This window comes from Athene cunicularia (assembly GCF_003259725.1).
Source record: "Athene cunicularia isolate RWA chromosome 4 unlocalized genomic scaffold, athCun1 chr4_part2, whole genome shotgun sequence".
In the NCBI taxonomy this organism is placed as follows: Eukaryota; Metazoa; Chordata; class Aves; order Strigiformes; family Strigidae; genus Athene; species Athene cunicularia.
Genome location: NW_020799099.1, coordinates 2815687 through 2833088, shown reverse-complemented (window position 1 = coordinate 2833088; position 17402 = coordinate 2815687). Strand labels below are relative to the sequence as shown.

Below are 17402 nucleotides of genomic sequence, written 5' to 3'. Positions count from 1 at the left end.
CTCTACGTACAGGATGTAAATCTAGGGTCTGCTCTTTTCAGAAGCAGTGAATTAGAAACAGCAGGCAAGTCTTGTGCAATTCAGTACCTGATTTTGCAAAGTCTTGTAGCAACCTGAATTTTATCTGTAATTGCAAAGCAGATTTGCAGTCCCACAAGGAGAGTACAAAAGCTAGCTCTAGGGCATCAGGCCAGACAAAAGTACAATTTATCATAGAACCAGCGCCACTGGTTATACATAAACAGAGCATGCTGGACCCCTGTTTATTGATTAGAAACCTCCTACTGTCTCATACAAATATATAGGTGATTTTTGTCTATAAAACATTGCCAGTGGATTTACTTGAAATCTCAGAAAACAGAAACCGTAAGAGCAAATATTTTTGTGTAATAGTTGGACTGCCTAGAACAGTTTGCAAACAACTCAGCTATTATAAAGGACAGACAAATGTAGCTGAAAACCATTCACACCTGCCACCATGAGCAGGTTGATTCTCTCTCTCTATTTTTAAATGGAATGTATTTGCCATATGTGCTAACATATACAATATGTTCTAAACTACTTGGAGTCTGACATACAAAAATCTGTGTCCCTATCAAAGGCAAAGATGCCGAGAGTACAGGAAACAATGCAAACGTTTTCTTGAACATGTAATATAAAATAGTAATTTATTCTACAGAAAGTCTCCCAGTTGTTAGTGATGGAGAGGTCATCCAGGCCACTTCCCTGCCTACAGCCAGGTCAGCCTGAGAGATACCAGTCTAGGCATTCCTAAAGACTTCCACTGATCAATACTCTTGTCTCACCAAGCAACCTATTCCCATGAAGTGCTTCAATATTCTTGTAATTGGCAAGTATTCCCCTTCTCGCCACACATCTAATCTTAACCTGTTTTCTGTAATTTAAACCTTGTACTTTTTGCTGTATTACTTGTGTCCCATGGATAACACAAAGGTCATTAGAAAGAAGCCAGCAGTATGCAAAATTTATAACCATTTCCCTCTGCTCCATCAGCCAGACCATAACAGAACACTCTGAAAAGAGACAGATGCCGGACAGACCTCCATGAAACCGAACGTAATGTGCTGTGTCAGTTCGAAAATGAATTACTGATAACTACTCTCTAAATAGTTACTCAGCAAGTTTTACATGTAGCCAAATAGTTCTACCTTGCACATAACCTGCTTGCATGAGTCATGTAAGAATCAAAACCTTCCTGAAGTCAAAATGACATCCCTGATCCACAAGTACTATTACTCTGTTGTCTCTTAGAAAAATAAGTTAGATAGGGGTTGTCAAAACCAAACCATGTCATACTATGTTAGCTGTTTTTCAAATCTTTGTTATTTTCAAGCTGCTTACAAGTAGTTTGTGTGATTATTTGTTCCAGCATTTTTAAATTTTAATTGACACGCTTCTAATTGCCCAGACCTTTTTGTCCCTTTCTAAAGCAAGGCACTAAATATACATCTTCCTCTTTCAAGTCTGAATTTTCATCCATCCTGATAAAGATAACCTGTCCTTTGTAGATAATTAGTAATAGTTCATAGGTTGAACAGTTTGAAAATATCTCACCTATTGTGGTTTGTGTTTTGGTTTGTGTTTTTTTTGTTTGTTGTTGTTTTTTTTTGTCTGTTTTGTTTTTTTTTTTTAGCTGGGCTACGTTTTTCTGTAAATTTATTTATTTGTTGCTAGGTTTATTTAAGTTAGTTGACTGCAAAATGACTGTTTTTAAGAAAGGGCGTGTACACAAGTGGTGAACATTTTAGCTTTCCCAATGCTACCAGTTTTTCCTCCCCAGTAAATAGGTGACCAACCCTTCATGGATATTTTCTTCCTTCTGCTAACCTATGTACGGAATTATTACCAAACAGAACACCTTGCAGGAAACATGAACAATGCACCTTGAACTTTCAGTTTTGCCCTCATTTTCACATTACTCTTTTACTTTCTTATTCAGTAGTTGATCCACTTTTTTTCTGGGAGTCTTCCTCCTAGTGTTTAACACATGAATGATGAGGAGCTCAGTTTCACTAAATTGGACATTTAATATACTGCTTTGAGACCACGGTGTTCTTTCCAGATAATTCCTTTCTTTCATCATACCTGTCTTCATGAGATCTTACCTATAAATTATCTGAGGTCATCGATATCTCCTTTTCTTCTAAACATCATGCATTTAAGATCATTTCAGAATCACCATCTCCAGAAGCTTTCACTTTCTCAGCCAGTTCTTTCCAATCTGACTGAAGCAAATTTATGTTTTCCCACCAGCTATTTTCTCCTATTTGACATTAGAAATATGGTCACTGACAGAATCCTACTTATATGAGGTTTTCCCAGCTGATGTTCAGCTCCTATTTGTTTTATTACTAAATTTTTCAACTATGCAGACATTATCATCTAAATTCTATGCCTTGGATTATTCCATTTGATAACTTAAAGAAGCTTAGCTTACTTGATCTTGCTGGTTTGGTAGAGTAAAACATTTGCATTTTAGGAAAGACATGATTTAGAGGTGTGGGAATCTCTCTTCACTACTGACAACTACTATACTTTGCCAAAGCAGGTAAACTTTTAGATACACAAAATGGTCTAACAGGGTAGTTGGTAGGTAGTTTTACTTACAGTCCACAGAAAACAACACTTTTACCAGCCAACCTTTAAATAGATATCACACATGTAAAACTATCACCACATGTAGTGTGTACCTTTTATTCACAGATTTTTCAGTGCCTTTAGTTACTTTAGTTTAATCTAGAACTACAAGTAACCATATGATATATAAAGCAACTTCTAAACAAACTACTTTAAGATACCAGTTATACAAGTTATCCTGACAGATCTTTTGGAACATTTAAAACAATCTTGAATGTGTGCTAACATTTCCAGTTCTGCTTGTTTACACCATACCTTTTTTCCATTAGTATAGAGACACCTAAGGCATTTGATTATTACCTCAATTATCTTCCTTTTTGTCTATCCCTATATGAATAACTTAATTTCCTCTCTTCTTCCACCTCCAGTTTTTGACCTGTCATCTAAATTGCTGATATTTTTTTATATTTACCCCTGGGATTTGTCATCCTCCAGGTGTTGTTTAAGAGGTCTCTTTTATTAAGGTAAAAAATCACCGCTTTTCTTTGTATTTAGCATCACTTAAATTCTCATTGTTTGTTTCCAAAATTCAATCTTTTTCTTAAAAAAAAAAAAAAAAAAAAGTAGGAGGTGTCAAAAGAAAGTACAGTTTACATCAAATGCATGAGATGAAAGCATCAAATCAGACTCGCTGAAAACTACTATTAATTGAGAGAATTACCTATACCTCACCTTATTTTCCATACCTGTAAAGTTAGAATAATAACTTACTTTGTAAATATTCAGAAGTCTGTGGTCAAAATGCAACATGTAGGAGTGGGGTACCACAATAAGAAAACTAACAAGTTTATATATGCAACAAAATGCACTGAAATTACCAAGTTAGTTTTAAATCATTTATGAAACCAAAAGTATAGCAAAGTGAAATATAGTCTTTTCAGCTTTCCTTATTAACTACCTGGTTCCTTAGCTGTATAAAAACTAATATTTATTTGTTAAACATAAAATATCTTCTATGAGCAGTGTTATCTAAACAAATTAGTATACAACTCAATCGAAATTCTTGTAGCTTTACAGGCATTTTAATCTGTTGATATCATTCTATGTTTTAGAGATAGAAGAAATCCATTTCTCCTGTCTTGATTTATGCAGAGCATAAAGATAACTGAAGAAACAGGTATTGCTTTCCATGTATACAATTGTATTTGTTGACATGAAAGAAATGCTAGCCACAAAAAAGAAACAAAAAAAAGCCCAGATGAGACAGGTAGAAAACTGCTCTGAGTACATTCAATTGTGTCGCTTTTGTTAGTCTATATTCAAGTTTACTGTCCAGCCAGCCCTGTGTTTTATTATTCCATGACCATGTAACAAAAGACAGTAGCATAATGGATGTGATACAAGATCAGTCACCTTTATTACTGCAGTTCAGTCTGACAATTCCCAAATTAATTAGAGTCTTCCTATGTATTTGATTCCAAAGGAAAAACAAAACAAAACAACACATTACTGATTGGGAAGCACAAAGAAGAGGTGCTGTAGTGGATATTTCAGCAGAAAGCTGTTTCTTCAGAACAGTGGGTTCTTGCATCGCCTGCCTGAAGGAACCAGGATAAACTATGTATGTATTTTCAAATCTTGATCATTCCCTAACCAAGTTGCTCTATACCTGCCTTTTTCATTTCTTGCACATCATCATAAAGCACCCCACACTTCAACTGCTGAACTGATTGCAGGATTATACTGTCCAACCTCATTTTCAAAAAATCCTCTGCACAAATACCAGATGAAAAGCTGTTAAGATTTTACCTTACTAATCAAGCACTTAAGACAGTGTTCCTCCTATGTTTGCATTACCACGTATCTTTTCCCATCTTATTTTCTCAAGTAAAAGGGTCTATCCTAATCTTTAATTGCACTGTCTTAGTTGAAGAGGCAACAGATGGAACAGCTTTTATGTGTCCCATTCAAAATTATTCTCCCATACTCTCTAAAGAAGAATCCACAGCATATGTTCCTCATGCATCACTCTGGGCCCATATTAGTTACCTTGGGGTTTGGTTGGGTTTTTTCCCTCCCCCCGCCCCAAGCAGATACTGTTTCTCTTAGTTTGACTGTAAATCTCCTATTGATTCTTTCTGTATCTTCTCTGTAATTTACTTTAAAAAAACATTGTTAGGTTAGAACCATGTGAACCTAATTCTATTATCTTACTGCAGTGATGCATTTAGCTTTTGAACTGATTCTATAGCTTTATATTTAGTATGATCTATTTTTAGCCTTAAGTACAATAGAACAAGTGACAGAAACTACATCCTTCCCTTTTTCCCCCCAGAACAATTTATATACAAGATGTTTACTGTGGATGGCAACGTTATCATAATTTGAAATGGAAAAAGGTACTAAGGAAAAATGTGTACCCGAAGTCATAAAAATCGAACTTAATGTGAATGTGCAGTCCCTGCCACAAATCTTCTGGGAAAAAAAACCAATCTTTTTTCTTCATTTTTTTTTAAAGAGAAAGTAAGTGGAATGAAACTGCAGCAAAGAAAGTAGCAATATTCTTCAACACAAATTAAAGCAACTGAAAACAAACTGATGCATACAATTGTCAATGGAATGCAGTAGACCTTTGGAAAGTTTATCAGTGTTTCTATACTAGTCAAAACTAACATGTGTTAGTACCACTGCCATCACATACTCCAGTGTAACAGTGAGGCAATATAACAAAAGAGTTCCTAACATTCTTCTTCAACTCTGTGTGGTTGACTATGTAAGTTTCCATCTGCTAAAGGCAGAGTTGATACTCATTTACTAATTTAAGGCAATTTAAAATCATATAGGACACAATTTCTCTTGTTGCAGATCAGATGCACTTTACCTACAGACTGAGCTTTTTTCCAGTGTCCTGCTGAACTCTGCTTCCTGAAGTGCAGAAAAAGGCTACACAGCTTAGTGATTGTATCATGCTCACCATCAATGCAGGAGAGCTAATGGAGTTAAAACAAGATTTGCTGATTAACTGCTTTAAGATGGAAATCATGCTGTAATTGCATTCTTAACAGTTTTTCCTCACAAGATTCATTTATATCTGCCTGTCACTGTCATCTCTGTACTGCTGATATTTTCTTTAACCAACCTGAACAGTTTGCTGTTTCTTCCAGGACAATCCCACGATTCTTCAAAGAACCTTAAATAAGATGCTGTCGTGTCCCCTTCCTCTTAATTTCTTCTGGCTGCTAAGATATCACAGATCCTTAGCACACAAGCTTGCATCTGTGCAGTCAGATGCTCACCTCCCCTTCTTCACACACGCACCAGCATTATCAATTCTTATCAGTATGTGACAAAGGAAAAAAACTAAGGAAAAGACATCATTTATGAGCCAATGACCAAAAGTCCACTCATGTATGGTCATGTATTCCCAATCTTCCTCCCACTCCCATCAATTTAAACAACAGCATCCAAAACTGAGCCAAGAATTTTGATTATCCTCTATCAACAACAAAGACTTTTTGGGCCTTGCTTTGTGCAAAAGTATCTTCAAACATGCAACACAGAGAAGGCTTTGATTTGCAATTGTTTTGCCCCTTTTACTTTATCATCTATGTAAATTTCCCCATTTGCCTTCTTTTCTTGATCTCATTTTCAGTTCTTCTTTCATGCTATCCCCTAACATGTTGATGTCATCAAGTGCACCAGGAACCTACGCACCTACATTCTTTGCAGCACCTCCTCTGCAATACCTTTGAACACCTATACAACTCAAGCCTTATTTCAACATATTTTTTTCATCACACTTTTTTCTTTTTGAGCAGTACTTCTACAAACATGAAATGTTTCTGTATTAACTATTCAAAACATTCCTGCTTCTAGATAAAGACAGAGGATTTCTCACCATTCCCAGTGTATCGTACACATCAACACATGGAAGAAACTGAAACCTCCTCAATGTATTGCTTCACTAACACTTTCAGGAGGCGGTATTTCAATGCTATCTTTTCCCAGTATATTAGACACACTAAGTCCTTTCTACTTCACAATCTGGTAAATCCTTTTCATTTTTTCATTAAAAAGGAAGAAATGAAAACTTAAACCCTTGCACAAGCTATGCTATGAACATGTGCATAGAAAACTGGAGGGAAGGGAAATAATTAACAAGTGAGAATTGCTATGAAGGTCCATCTAACTAAACAGCTTATAGGAAAACCTGTAAGATTTAAGTCTGAGCCACATAGATTAAAGGCAAAATGCTAATGCCTATAGAAGAAGAAGACAAAAAGTTCTATGTAAGTTGTCATTATTAAAATGCCTTAGGGAAACTTTCTTATGGTAATTTAAACTGAAAAGGTTAAAACCTTAAATGGTATTATGTTCAGCCTGTATGCAGTGGTTCCATACAATGAGAGATGAACATACAACTTGCTCTTGCAGAAACACTAACTGTTGCTATGTGACCCAATAACTCCACAGATTTAAGGGAAAAGCCTAAAGAGAAACATGCCACAAAGTACTTAAGCTTCAGGCAATGCTCAACCTTCTAACAGTCTACAGAGCACCAGAACACAGTGTTTTCTACGAAATCCAGTGTATAAAGCATCGGTTACGTATTATATGTACATACTACGAATTGAAAGCTCCATCAGAGTCAAGATACTCTCACATGAGCAAGTTCATGAAATACTGATCTACCTTCTGCAACTTTACTTCCACTGAGCTGGAAATACAAGCAGAGTTGGTAGATGATTTTTAACCTACTGTACATGATCTTAGAAAAATAGTTTCTCATCTCACCCATGAATTGGTCTGATTTTCAGTTGGTGTCCTGCTTCAGTCATTTTTTTAGTATAAAATAAAACATATTACTGAATAATTAAAATGTAGACAAATGTTGTATTTACTAAAAGTATCTACAATATACATGACAAATATGTAAATACTTACAAATTAACAGACCTTTACCACACAAAAGTGAAAGTCATCACGGAAGCTGTATTCATAATTACTTGAACTGTTATAACTAGTAAGCTACGTTGAAGACAAGTAGCATTTTACCACACATTTAGCATTAATACAGTGGTGGTGTTCACATCTCCACGGTACACCACCACATGGGAGACAGTATTAAGGTTCAGTATGATACCTTTTTTTGTACTGTTACTTACTTTTTTCAAACAGACTGTTTTGTTCACCATTTTTCTTCATTAGATCTCAAAAGATCATTTGATCTTGCAGATATCAGCTTACATGTAGCTGCTTCCTATGAAGACTTGTAAAAGGCTTTCTGCTGTTTCTGCTATTTTTAATATTTTATGTCTCTCACTACACAAACTGTAAGCCTCCACAGTCTGAAGATCAATCTACTAAGGAGCTAAAGGCTGTAAAAGTGTCCAATCTTTATGACGAAATCCACAAGACTAAATTTTTTAAAAATTAAAGAGTACCTCAGCCACTTGATGGTGAAGGTATGTATTTTTAACATGTTTTCTTCACCAGAAATGAGATAGTAAAATCAACTTGTAATTATTCCATCATGATTTGAGTACATCGTACTGTCAGTGATAAAGAGAGGCACATGCTCCTTATGTTTTAGCATGACTATGTTTGACAGTCTTTTTCAAAAAGCAGAGAGAATTAAATCCTTTCATGAATCTAGCCTTACATCGCACAGAATTGAGAGCTTGTCATTCCAACACCTAACTTCTGTGGAGTCTCAAACTGAGACTAGAAACAGGCAGAAGACTACATGGGAGAGATCACTGAAAACCTCCCTTGCTAGACCACTGCTTGCACTTCTCCTTTGGCATGCTTAGATGCTGAGATCTTGAACAACCCATCGATGCTCCACAGGAAGCCTACAAAAAGGTACCTAACACAAAACAACTTCCTTTTAAACTGGAAATATGGCTCCTACCAAAAAGCAGAATTCAGTCTTGTACCAGATCAAGCTCCTCTGGGCTAGGATCCAACTAGCTTCAGGATTCTAGTCAAGCATAAGTGAAAGATGTAGGAATGGACAAATTTCTGGGAGAGTAGAGAGCAAGAATGTTGCATATTTACACATCTAAAATGCTGCTAAGAAAAATTCCCTTTAGATACAGAAAACTTTATTTAGCTAAGGGATTTTTTTAATGTCACATTCTTAGGAGTGACCTCTGAGGAAAGACTAACAAGTTGGAATTCTTTAATATAAAGATGAGATGAATGAGAATAAAGCACTATTCAAATATGTAAAAGGCTGTCCCCAAAAGGAAAGAAAGAACCTATTCTCAGTGCCTCTAGAGAACACTATAAGTAGTAACAAGTTTAGATTATAGCAAGAAAAGAACTCAGGTTAGACATATGGAAATTTTTTTCCAATAAGAATTGTGAAGCGTAAGAGGAGATGAAGCAAGAATCTCTCAGACTTCATTTCTTCTGCCTGGGGAAGGAGATGGTGGACTTGGATTTTCTGAAGTCCCCTTCCAACCTTCTCTCTCGAGGTTGAAATCAGCCACTTGCACATTTGAACTTTACATGTGGTAAATTAATAAACACACTGGAAGTTTAACAACTTTCTTCTTTAAAGGGTCTTGTAAATTAATTCATTATGCATTCAGATCTTTCTTCACATGAAACAGGATACAGTTAGTCCTGGCTTTGTTTCTACCATTTATAACTCTGTGAAATTAGAGAGTCTGACAAGATCTATGTTCACACCCTCCTTGTAACTGTTGCAAAGCTACAGCTACCAAGATTGTACCAGAGCTGCAAAAGCAGAGGGAAAGGCTGTGTAGCAACCCTTTCCAGAAGTAAAGAGATTAGAGAAAAAGATGTAGATTACTTCCAGTCAGTCTTTGAGCCCTGAGTGAGAAAAGTCAAGGCATTTCTTTTCTATAAAAAGATTAATACTGAATTACTAGTGTTTTATAGAATAAATTGATAGAAATCCCAGCAGCTTTTAAGTTACAGGTGCCTGAATGTAGGCTACTGGAAAGTGCCTCCAATGTGCTGCCTCTCAGTGCATCTTTTACTTCAGTCCCTCCTAAACTCATGGTAAAAACAGGCTTTTACTAAATGCATTTCTTTTTTTAAAAAAATAAATATAAAATCAAGAGAAAAGTAGCCCAAATATTGCATGCTACCACCTCACCTCCACCAGAGCAAAATCAATACTGCTTATTTTCACAGGAGTCATGGAACTCTGGTGCTGTGATCAGCAGCAGAAGCATGTACTGTAGTTAATTCACTAGCAAGGAAACCTTGGAAGTTTGTAAAGTATTAAAGACTAACCCCGTGAAAGTCACGATACTTTAATTAATCTCTGGCCTCTAATTAATCTCTGGCCTCAGCCATTAAAGTGGATTTGAAACTGTGTTAGCTAAAGACAAAGAAAAAGTAAAGTTAAAAGAGGGACCGAAAGAAAAGAACTAAAGCGGAGCTAGCCTTCACTTTATCAGATTTACTCCAAAAACCACTTAAGTTTTTGCAATTAAGAATAAGCTACTCCAAAACAGTGAAAAGCTTGCTAATTCATTGTTCAATAAAGCCTACACAATCCATGATAATTTTAATTATATTACTGGCTTCAGAGATCATACAAGTTTTAAAAAGAACAGCTTCCTCACACTTGATCTGCTATCATACACCACTGAACTTCCAAACCTGTTCCTTCATCTATGCTAAATAAATGGCAAGAAAAATGGCATTTCGGTACTGCAGATTTAAAGTCCCCAGACAACAGTCGGGGAACATTTGCTGAACAAACCTGTGGTTTTCTACATTGTCAGACAAACAATCCAGAACTTGAAATAAAACTTGTTTCCCCTTACTGTTGAGGTAAGGCTAAAATCTCTCTCAGTCACCTGCAATTTGCAACTTTCTGATGATTCACCACTTTTGAGGGAAAGAGGGAAGAAAAAAGAAAGAAAGAAAAAAAAAAAGTATCATGGAAAGCCAATACAGGTGAAGGGCTGGGAGGGGGGAAGTAAATGCTCGTTAGCACTGGTTGACAATCCCAGTCTTTTCACTCTGAATTATGCTGTTTATGAAATTTCCATCAGGTTGCCAAACATGAAGCACCAGAGGCTTGATCCTTTGGAGTTCTCCAAACACGTAAAAGTAACTTTACACAGATAACAGCTATTGGCACAAGATTTGTTGTACTTTAATGCTGTCCAAATGAATGACTCATACAAGACAGCTTTCAATTTTAATCAACATAAACCCCTGCTTCAAACTTGCAGTCAGCATAAAACCCCTCACACTTTTTACCATCAAGTCTACAGATATTTGCTTTTGGCTTTAATTTTATATCACTTAATGTTACTGGTCACATTCCATTGCAATGCAAATCTGTTGTGAACGCAGACACACAGTAACTATATCACAGACACTTAGTACAGCTTCACAGAGCACTAAACATGGAGAAACTGCAACATCCCACAATTCTTTATTGCCATTATTTTAAAGTTTGGTGTGGATGCCTCTTGTCACCTGTCCAGCCTAGTTAATTCTCTGGGGTTTCCCTTTTCAGATGTGAGTAGCAGAGATCAGGAGTTAGAAACAGAAGATTGCCTGGCAACCTGCAAAAGGAACCACGAAGCTGAATTTAGCACCAGTGTGCACAGAAGAGAAATCAATCTGGTGTCTTTTCTGAAAAAAGGATACTTAAGTTCTGGGGCACAGTTTTCACTATATTCACTTTTGTTAAAAAAGATGTAACATTAGCATGAGGAAACTTCTATAAAGTTCTTATACTTTCACAAATTTGTTCAGCAGCTTTTTTGTTTTTTTTAAATTGGTCTTTTCTTGGGTCCCTACTGATCAGGGACAGCTACTTGCATGGACCACAATTTCAGCAATGCAAATAAGCGGAAATCTGAATTCATAGCTTCATTTTTTCCCCCCCAATAAAAATCTATTTGATCAGACTATTATAAAGTAATTGTATTAGAAATACTTTAGTAATAATGTTTTAGGACACTTGACAAGTGAAAAACATCGTTGAACCAAATTCAACATGTGAGAAGTAAGTTTGTTAAAAGTCTCACAAGATTTAAAGTTTCTTGAAAATACATGCAGAAGACAGCAAGAAACTTCATCTGTGAGTGAGAGCAAAGCAGCAACATCTGCACCAGCCTGCTGCGAGATATGGAAATTCAGCATTTTTATTTGATTTATTAAGTTCAGCAATTTTTTAATTTCAGCGGTTTACTCAAGCACAAATCAAATTTTGCTTTAAGTTTGTACTAGACCAACGCACACTAAAGTGAGTTTAGTGCAAGCTTAAAAACATCACTTTATTTAACACACACGTTCTATCTCTAAATTCTCTGAAACTGACTCAGGAGCTCTGGTCACAGACGTCCTTCAGAGCAATGGCTGCAAAAGAAATCAAGTCTGCAGGGTAAACTAGGCCTACATTTCTAGTAATGTTCACTTCCTGGGCTGTGAATTAACCAAGCTTGGCCTTCCACACACTGATCCTAACTGTAACACAAAACATAGGAATTAGGTAGCCTGCCCTACTGGCTGAAGGTGTTTAATGTCATCTCCTTTATCTGAAAAGGTAAACCAGAATCATAAGATTAAATGTATTCTTACAGCCTAGCTTGCACAAACTTCAGTATTATCCATGGTTTACATTAGAGTTCCTCTGTGTCTTCGTGGCGTTGCATAAATGATAGCTGCCTGCATTTTGACCAATCACTGGAAGTATAAACTTGCTGCAGCAAACCCAAAAATCAACTCCCATTCACAACCTTAAAGACTGTATGGCAAAATTTGGGTTATTCTAATTCCGAATTTTCTATTTAAATAGGGAAGAATAGCCTAACAGACCTTTCCAATTCTTTCAGTTTAACACATAATTTCTTCCTACTTTTGGAGTATGTAACACTCTTTGCCATTTATACTTTCTGCTTGACTTTCACCTAAAATTTGAATGTGAGGCTTCAGCATTCTCCCTTAAGGCTGCTTTCTACTCCAGTACTGCAACCGAGAAGAGGGCCTCAGAAGTGGTGCCGTAAGCAGCAGTTCTTTCTCTCAGCTGCCAGTGCAGCAACAAATGTTTGCTAAACACATTTGTATAGTTCAGCCCTTCCAGCTCTTCAAATCTGCAGGATCTGCCCTTGAAAGAATTTTTAGGGCCATGTTATGATTATAAATATATGAGAAATTTTTAAGACAAGACACTCAAACAGGAGGAGAAAAGTCTTAACTCTCCAGGTCATCACTTGTGTGTGCATCTCTATGACCACCAAGGTTGCTGGAAACCTGTTTAAAAAATGTTCTTCAGAAAAAGATTCACTAATGAATTTTATGCTGTTTATAAAATGGTACATTACAAAGCATTAGAAAGTTTTTCTTTCTTACTATTTCTGGGACAATCAGCACAAAAATAGAACGGTGTAATCTCGTTTAGCACTTATGAAGAGAAGTCTTTCCATTTTAGGCCATGAATACATAGTTGGGTCTGGAGCAGCTGTGCAAAGCAGAGCAAAAATTTGACAGCATCTTTAAAGCAAGACCTTTCCTCTCTTCTACTGAATAGATTAAAATAAGGTAAAAATCAATGGAGCAGAGCATTGAGATGAGAGCTTTATGCTGTTTTACTGCCTTTACTCAATGCAAAAAGCAATCAGCTGACTGTTAAGTCTTCCTAGAACTCATTTCAGATTACAACGAATTTCACTTAAAAGAAAGCATATATAACACACCAGCCCAGAATACTGAAGTGTTCAGTGGTAAGTCTTAGAAGCCATCAAAAGATACTAGCTTATATTTTTGTTAAACATTTCTTGAATGCTTTATACCTGTTAATCGAAGTTTTGTTAATATAATTGAGGTATTTGATGGTGGGAAGGGGGCTGCCAAGTTCCTCTCATTTGTGGACAGTGATTGTGTCATACAGGCAGCAGAACAAGCTCATGGTACTGCTGCTGTCAACAGTCATCTCCTGGTCCCCTGCCACAGTGCTGAAAATTTATATTCCCAGTACACCACCTTGTCTCTAACACCTCATCTCCCTTAAATCTGAAACATGAGAATGAAGACTATCCACCACAGCTGCTTTTGAGAGCAGGAGATCAGAGTAAGTGGGCTGCAAGGGAATACGTGAATGGCAAAAAAAACCCAAATCAAAAAAACTCCTTGACCAACGTCGTTGTACTACGTATTTTCAGCAAAATAGTAAGAGTTCATAATCACTGATGTGATCACAATCACAAGGGAAAGACTAGTACCAGATGCTGGGTAATATTTTATTTTTCCAATACAAAACCAAGAGCTCTCTATGTTGACCTAAATTCTCGAACAGCCCATCATTAAACCCTGCATTCATGAAAAGCGGTCTTCTCTAAAAAGCCAAATCTGACTCACTTTTAAACTACCTTTTATATTTCTATATTGCACTCTTGTCTAAAGACATTTACCTAGCTCCTGTTCTTTGGAGTGAAGCAATCAAGTTTATAACAGAGGAAGGATTTCAGCTCTTAGAGAGAACATGCCTGTGCTAAATGAGTAAGATTTCCTTGTAATAGACTTTTAAACATAAATAGGCTCTTACGAGATTAATCCACTCCTGTGACTTTACAAGACTGCCTAAAGCTAGATGGCCAGTCTGCAATTCCATTTATAGACACTTAATTTCATCCAGTTTTTAGTCATTAGAAATTGAGAGGGTTTAATCCTTCTGAAATTAGGACCTTAATAACTGCTACAAGTTGCATCTTCACTTAGCAACACACAAAAAAAATCCAGAATTAGTTTTCGTTTAGACTATTTGTTTTAAGACACTACTCTGAGAACAATGTAGACATGCATCCTGTTTATTCAGCAGGCAAGGACGTAACAGCCACCAGAACTGGAAGGCTCTTTTACACCACCATGACAATATGAGCAAGCACTACAGTTCAATCCCAGCACTTGTTTATCCAGTCTTGGTAGTCAGGATAAAGGAAAAAAAAAAAAGACAAAAAAAGACACAGGAATTTTTATACTGCAAACATCATCCAATAAACCCTTAAGCACCACAAAACGTTACATTACTACACAGTACTAAAGAACTTCAGTTTAACTAATATTCCAGGCAAGCTTTATACTGGCAACACAATCAACTGAAGCTCCGTTGCTAGAGACAAGCCTTATCCTTTCTGAATTTGCTTTCATTGTGACCCAAAGGAATAAAGAGCAATAGACACATGCTTGTGAAGGCTGTGTTCAAGATAGCACATTGTTCCAAGTGATCTATGGATACACGCTCTTACACAGACATGAGTATCCTTACTGAAACAAAATTCTCAGTGACCTACTGAAGAAACTTTGAATTGTTAAAGAACCCTAAGTAAAAAAATCAATGTTTTCATTCAGCTTAAACAACTGACAAACCTTGCAAGGGGCAGGGTGAGCCATCTTGATAAATTTCTGATCTGCTCAACACTTTGGAGTACTTATTTTCTAAGTATCAATAAAGATCTGACATAATCTGTCCATGTTGTGAGAAGTAACATAAGGAGTTAATTGACATTTTCCTACCGCATATTTTTAGACAAACATAAAACTGATGTGCTGGATCAGACCCAGAGATCCATTAGTCCAGTTTCCTCTTAGAGCATGATATTGGAAGCTTTTGTGAGGGTCCTAGAAGGTCTGTTCCAGATCTATGAAGGACAACTGCCATTATGGCACATGAAGGCTACTACTTCCACTCTGAAGTCAATTACTTTAAAGTCTTTCCAAAACACTAGTTACAACTGAGGGTCTTAATATACAAATGTAAATAAATTCACTATTAAAAATAACTTTTGTTTAAAAAGTAAATATTTATTTATGTCTGCTATAAGGACAAACTTAAGATTTTTCCACAGCAGGTCTGCAAGCTCTGACAAAGATAACAAGGCATGAAACAAACATGCTGTAAACTGTCTAGATTGTAGACTCTTTGGCAGGAAGACCTAAACGGAAGCCAGCATTTTTTTTTTATTTGGGTTTTATTATTGATAGGGGTTTTTTTTTTTAAGTTTATTTTTACCTTTTAAATGCTTCAGCAGGATTCCTCTCACATTCCCCGGGTTGCAAGAGACTTTGAATAGCAGGATCTCTTAGTTTGTCCTCATATCCCTGGATCAGTCCACCACGGCAGATTTGTGTAACTAAACCTCTAATAAACCCTCCAACACACAGCGTGTCAGAGTCTTGGGCCCTGCAGAAGTGGAAGGCTAGAGCCTGACGATGTAAGCCTCTTTGTAGGTTTGCAGGTGAGCTTGGCCACAGTAACTCAGTACAGAGGGCTGTCTTCCCACTACCGGGCCCTCCTACCAACAATACACCCCAGGCAGCTCCTTTCCCAGAGACAACACCGGTATTATTCCCAGAATTCGCTACAAGAGATGGTTTGTTGGCAGCACTGCTGCTGCAGTTAGCTTTCTCCTGGAGGCAGTGCTGAAGCTTGTGGAAAACCCACTCCCTACAGTAAAACTGCTTTCCCTGCAGCAAGCTAGTTTGAGCCATTTTATAGAGCTTCTTCTCTTGGATTTGTCATAAGCAGCAGTGCACCTTCAGCATCTCAGAGTAGGGAGATATGCATTCATCTTGCACAGAAAAGTCTTCCGCACAGAACTTGACAGAGGTTACAGTAATCAGTTAACCTTCCTTGTAAAACTTAACAGCCTCTTCTCAGGAAGGGTGTCACTCCATTTGTATGCTTTATTACGATTAGCATAACACTATCACAGTTCAGCTGACATCATGAAGCGGTGTCTGATACCAACACTCAACAATACTTCTCATATGGCTCAAAAGTTCATACAGCTCCATGGCTGCATCTGTAGTTCACGTAGTTGTGCGTGTGCCCAGTATACAGGAGAGACAATACATCTGGAAAAACTGAGGGAGAGCCAGCTTCTCAGTGTATACTAAATGCCTTTCAACCCTAGGCATTAATCTCTTTGGATGCACATCCAGAAAGAGCTGTCCGGAATAAAGTGTTCCTTCTGGGAATTTTATAGAAAAAGCAATTTTTCTTCAGAGCACGACATACATATCACAAATGTGCATAAGTACCACTTGCAATAAACAGTCGCTTTGGACAGGGAGCTTTGCAGACTTCATACATCTGGGCGAGTGTCTGAAGCGCTTCAGATTATGGTTTCTTACGCAGTATAGAGAGGAGAAAAAAAAACGTTTACAGCTTCTTATTTCAAGAGATTTGCAAGTGTCTTCTTCAGGAACTTGGATTCTTACTGAACCTGTTCTCAGGTATCTCAATCGCAAGATGTCAGAAGAGACAACATCTTCCCCTAGAGCTCTGAAATAAAGAGAGCACTTTTAACTCTACATGCAAGTCACAAATCAGACAACTGCAAATGCAGACAACAAAGAGTAAAGTCAAGGGCTCTTATTCTTTATTTGTGCTCATACTATTAAATCAAATTAATATAAAAAGCCGCTTTAAAGAAATTTCTTGTTACAAGGTACGATAAGCCACATATAAAAAAACTATCACAATACCCAGTCAGAAAATATGACAGGGGCCTCAAAACCACAGGAGCAGTAAGTCCTGCGTTTCCTCCTGAGGAGAGACGAATACACCCTTTCATCTTAGAAACGCTCTTCCTAACGAGGCTTCGTCACCGAATTCTCTCTTCACCCAATTTTCCTACTGCCGGCTACGGGTTGTTTGGGTTTTTTTTTTAAGTTTATTTCACACAGCAGAGCTGCCGACGGCTCTTTGCACACTTCTTTGTTCACGCTCGCCGGCAGCGGGGTGCCCGGGATCTTTGTGCGGAGCCGGGTGTGTGTGTGTGTGTGTGTGTGTGTGTGTG

General features: G+C 37.1%; 1 protein-coding gene across 1 annotated transcript in view; it reads right to left on the bottom strand.

Moving 5' to 3' along the window:
- The window catches only part of ANKRD50 (ankyrin repeat domain 50), a 42541-nt gene extending 25660 nt beyond the window's left edge, over positions 1–16881 (bottom strand). The window contains exon 1 of the mRNA XM_026847788.1: positions 15611–16881. Coding sequence (XP_026703589.1) covers positions 15611–16089 — 479 coding nt within the window. The 5' untranslated portion in view covers positions 16090–16881. The remainder of the gene's footprint in view (positions 1–15610) is intronic.
- Positions 16882–17402: the final 521 nt, after the last annotated feature.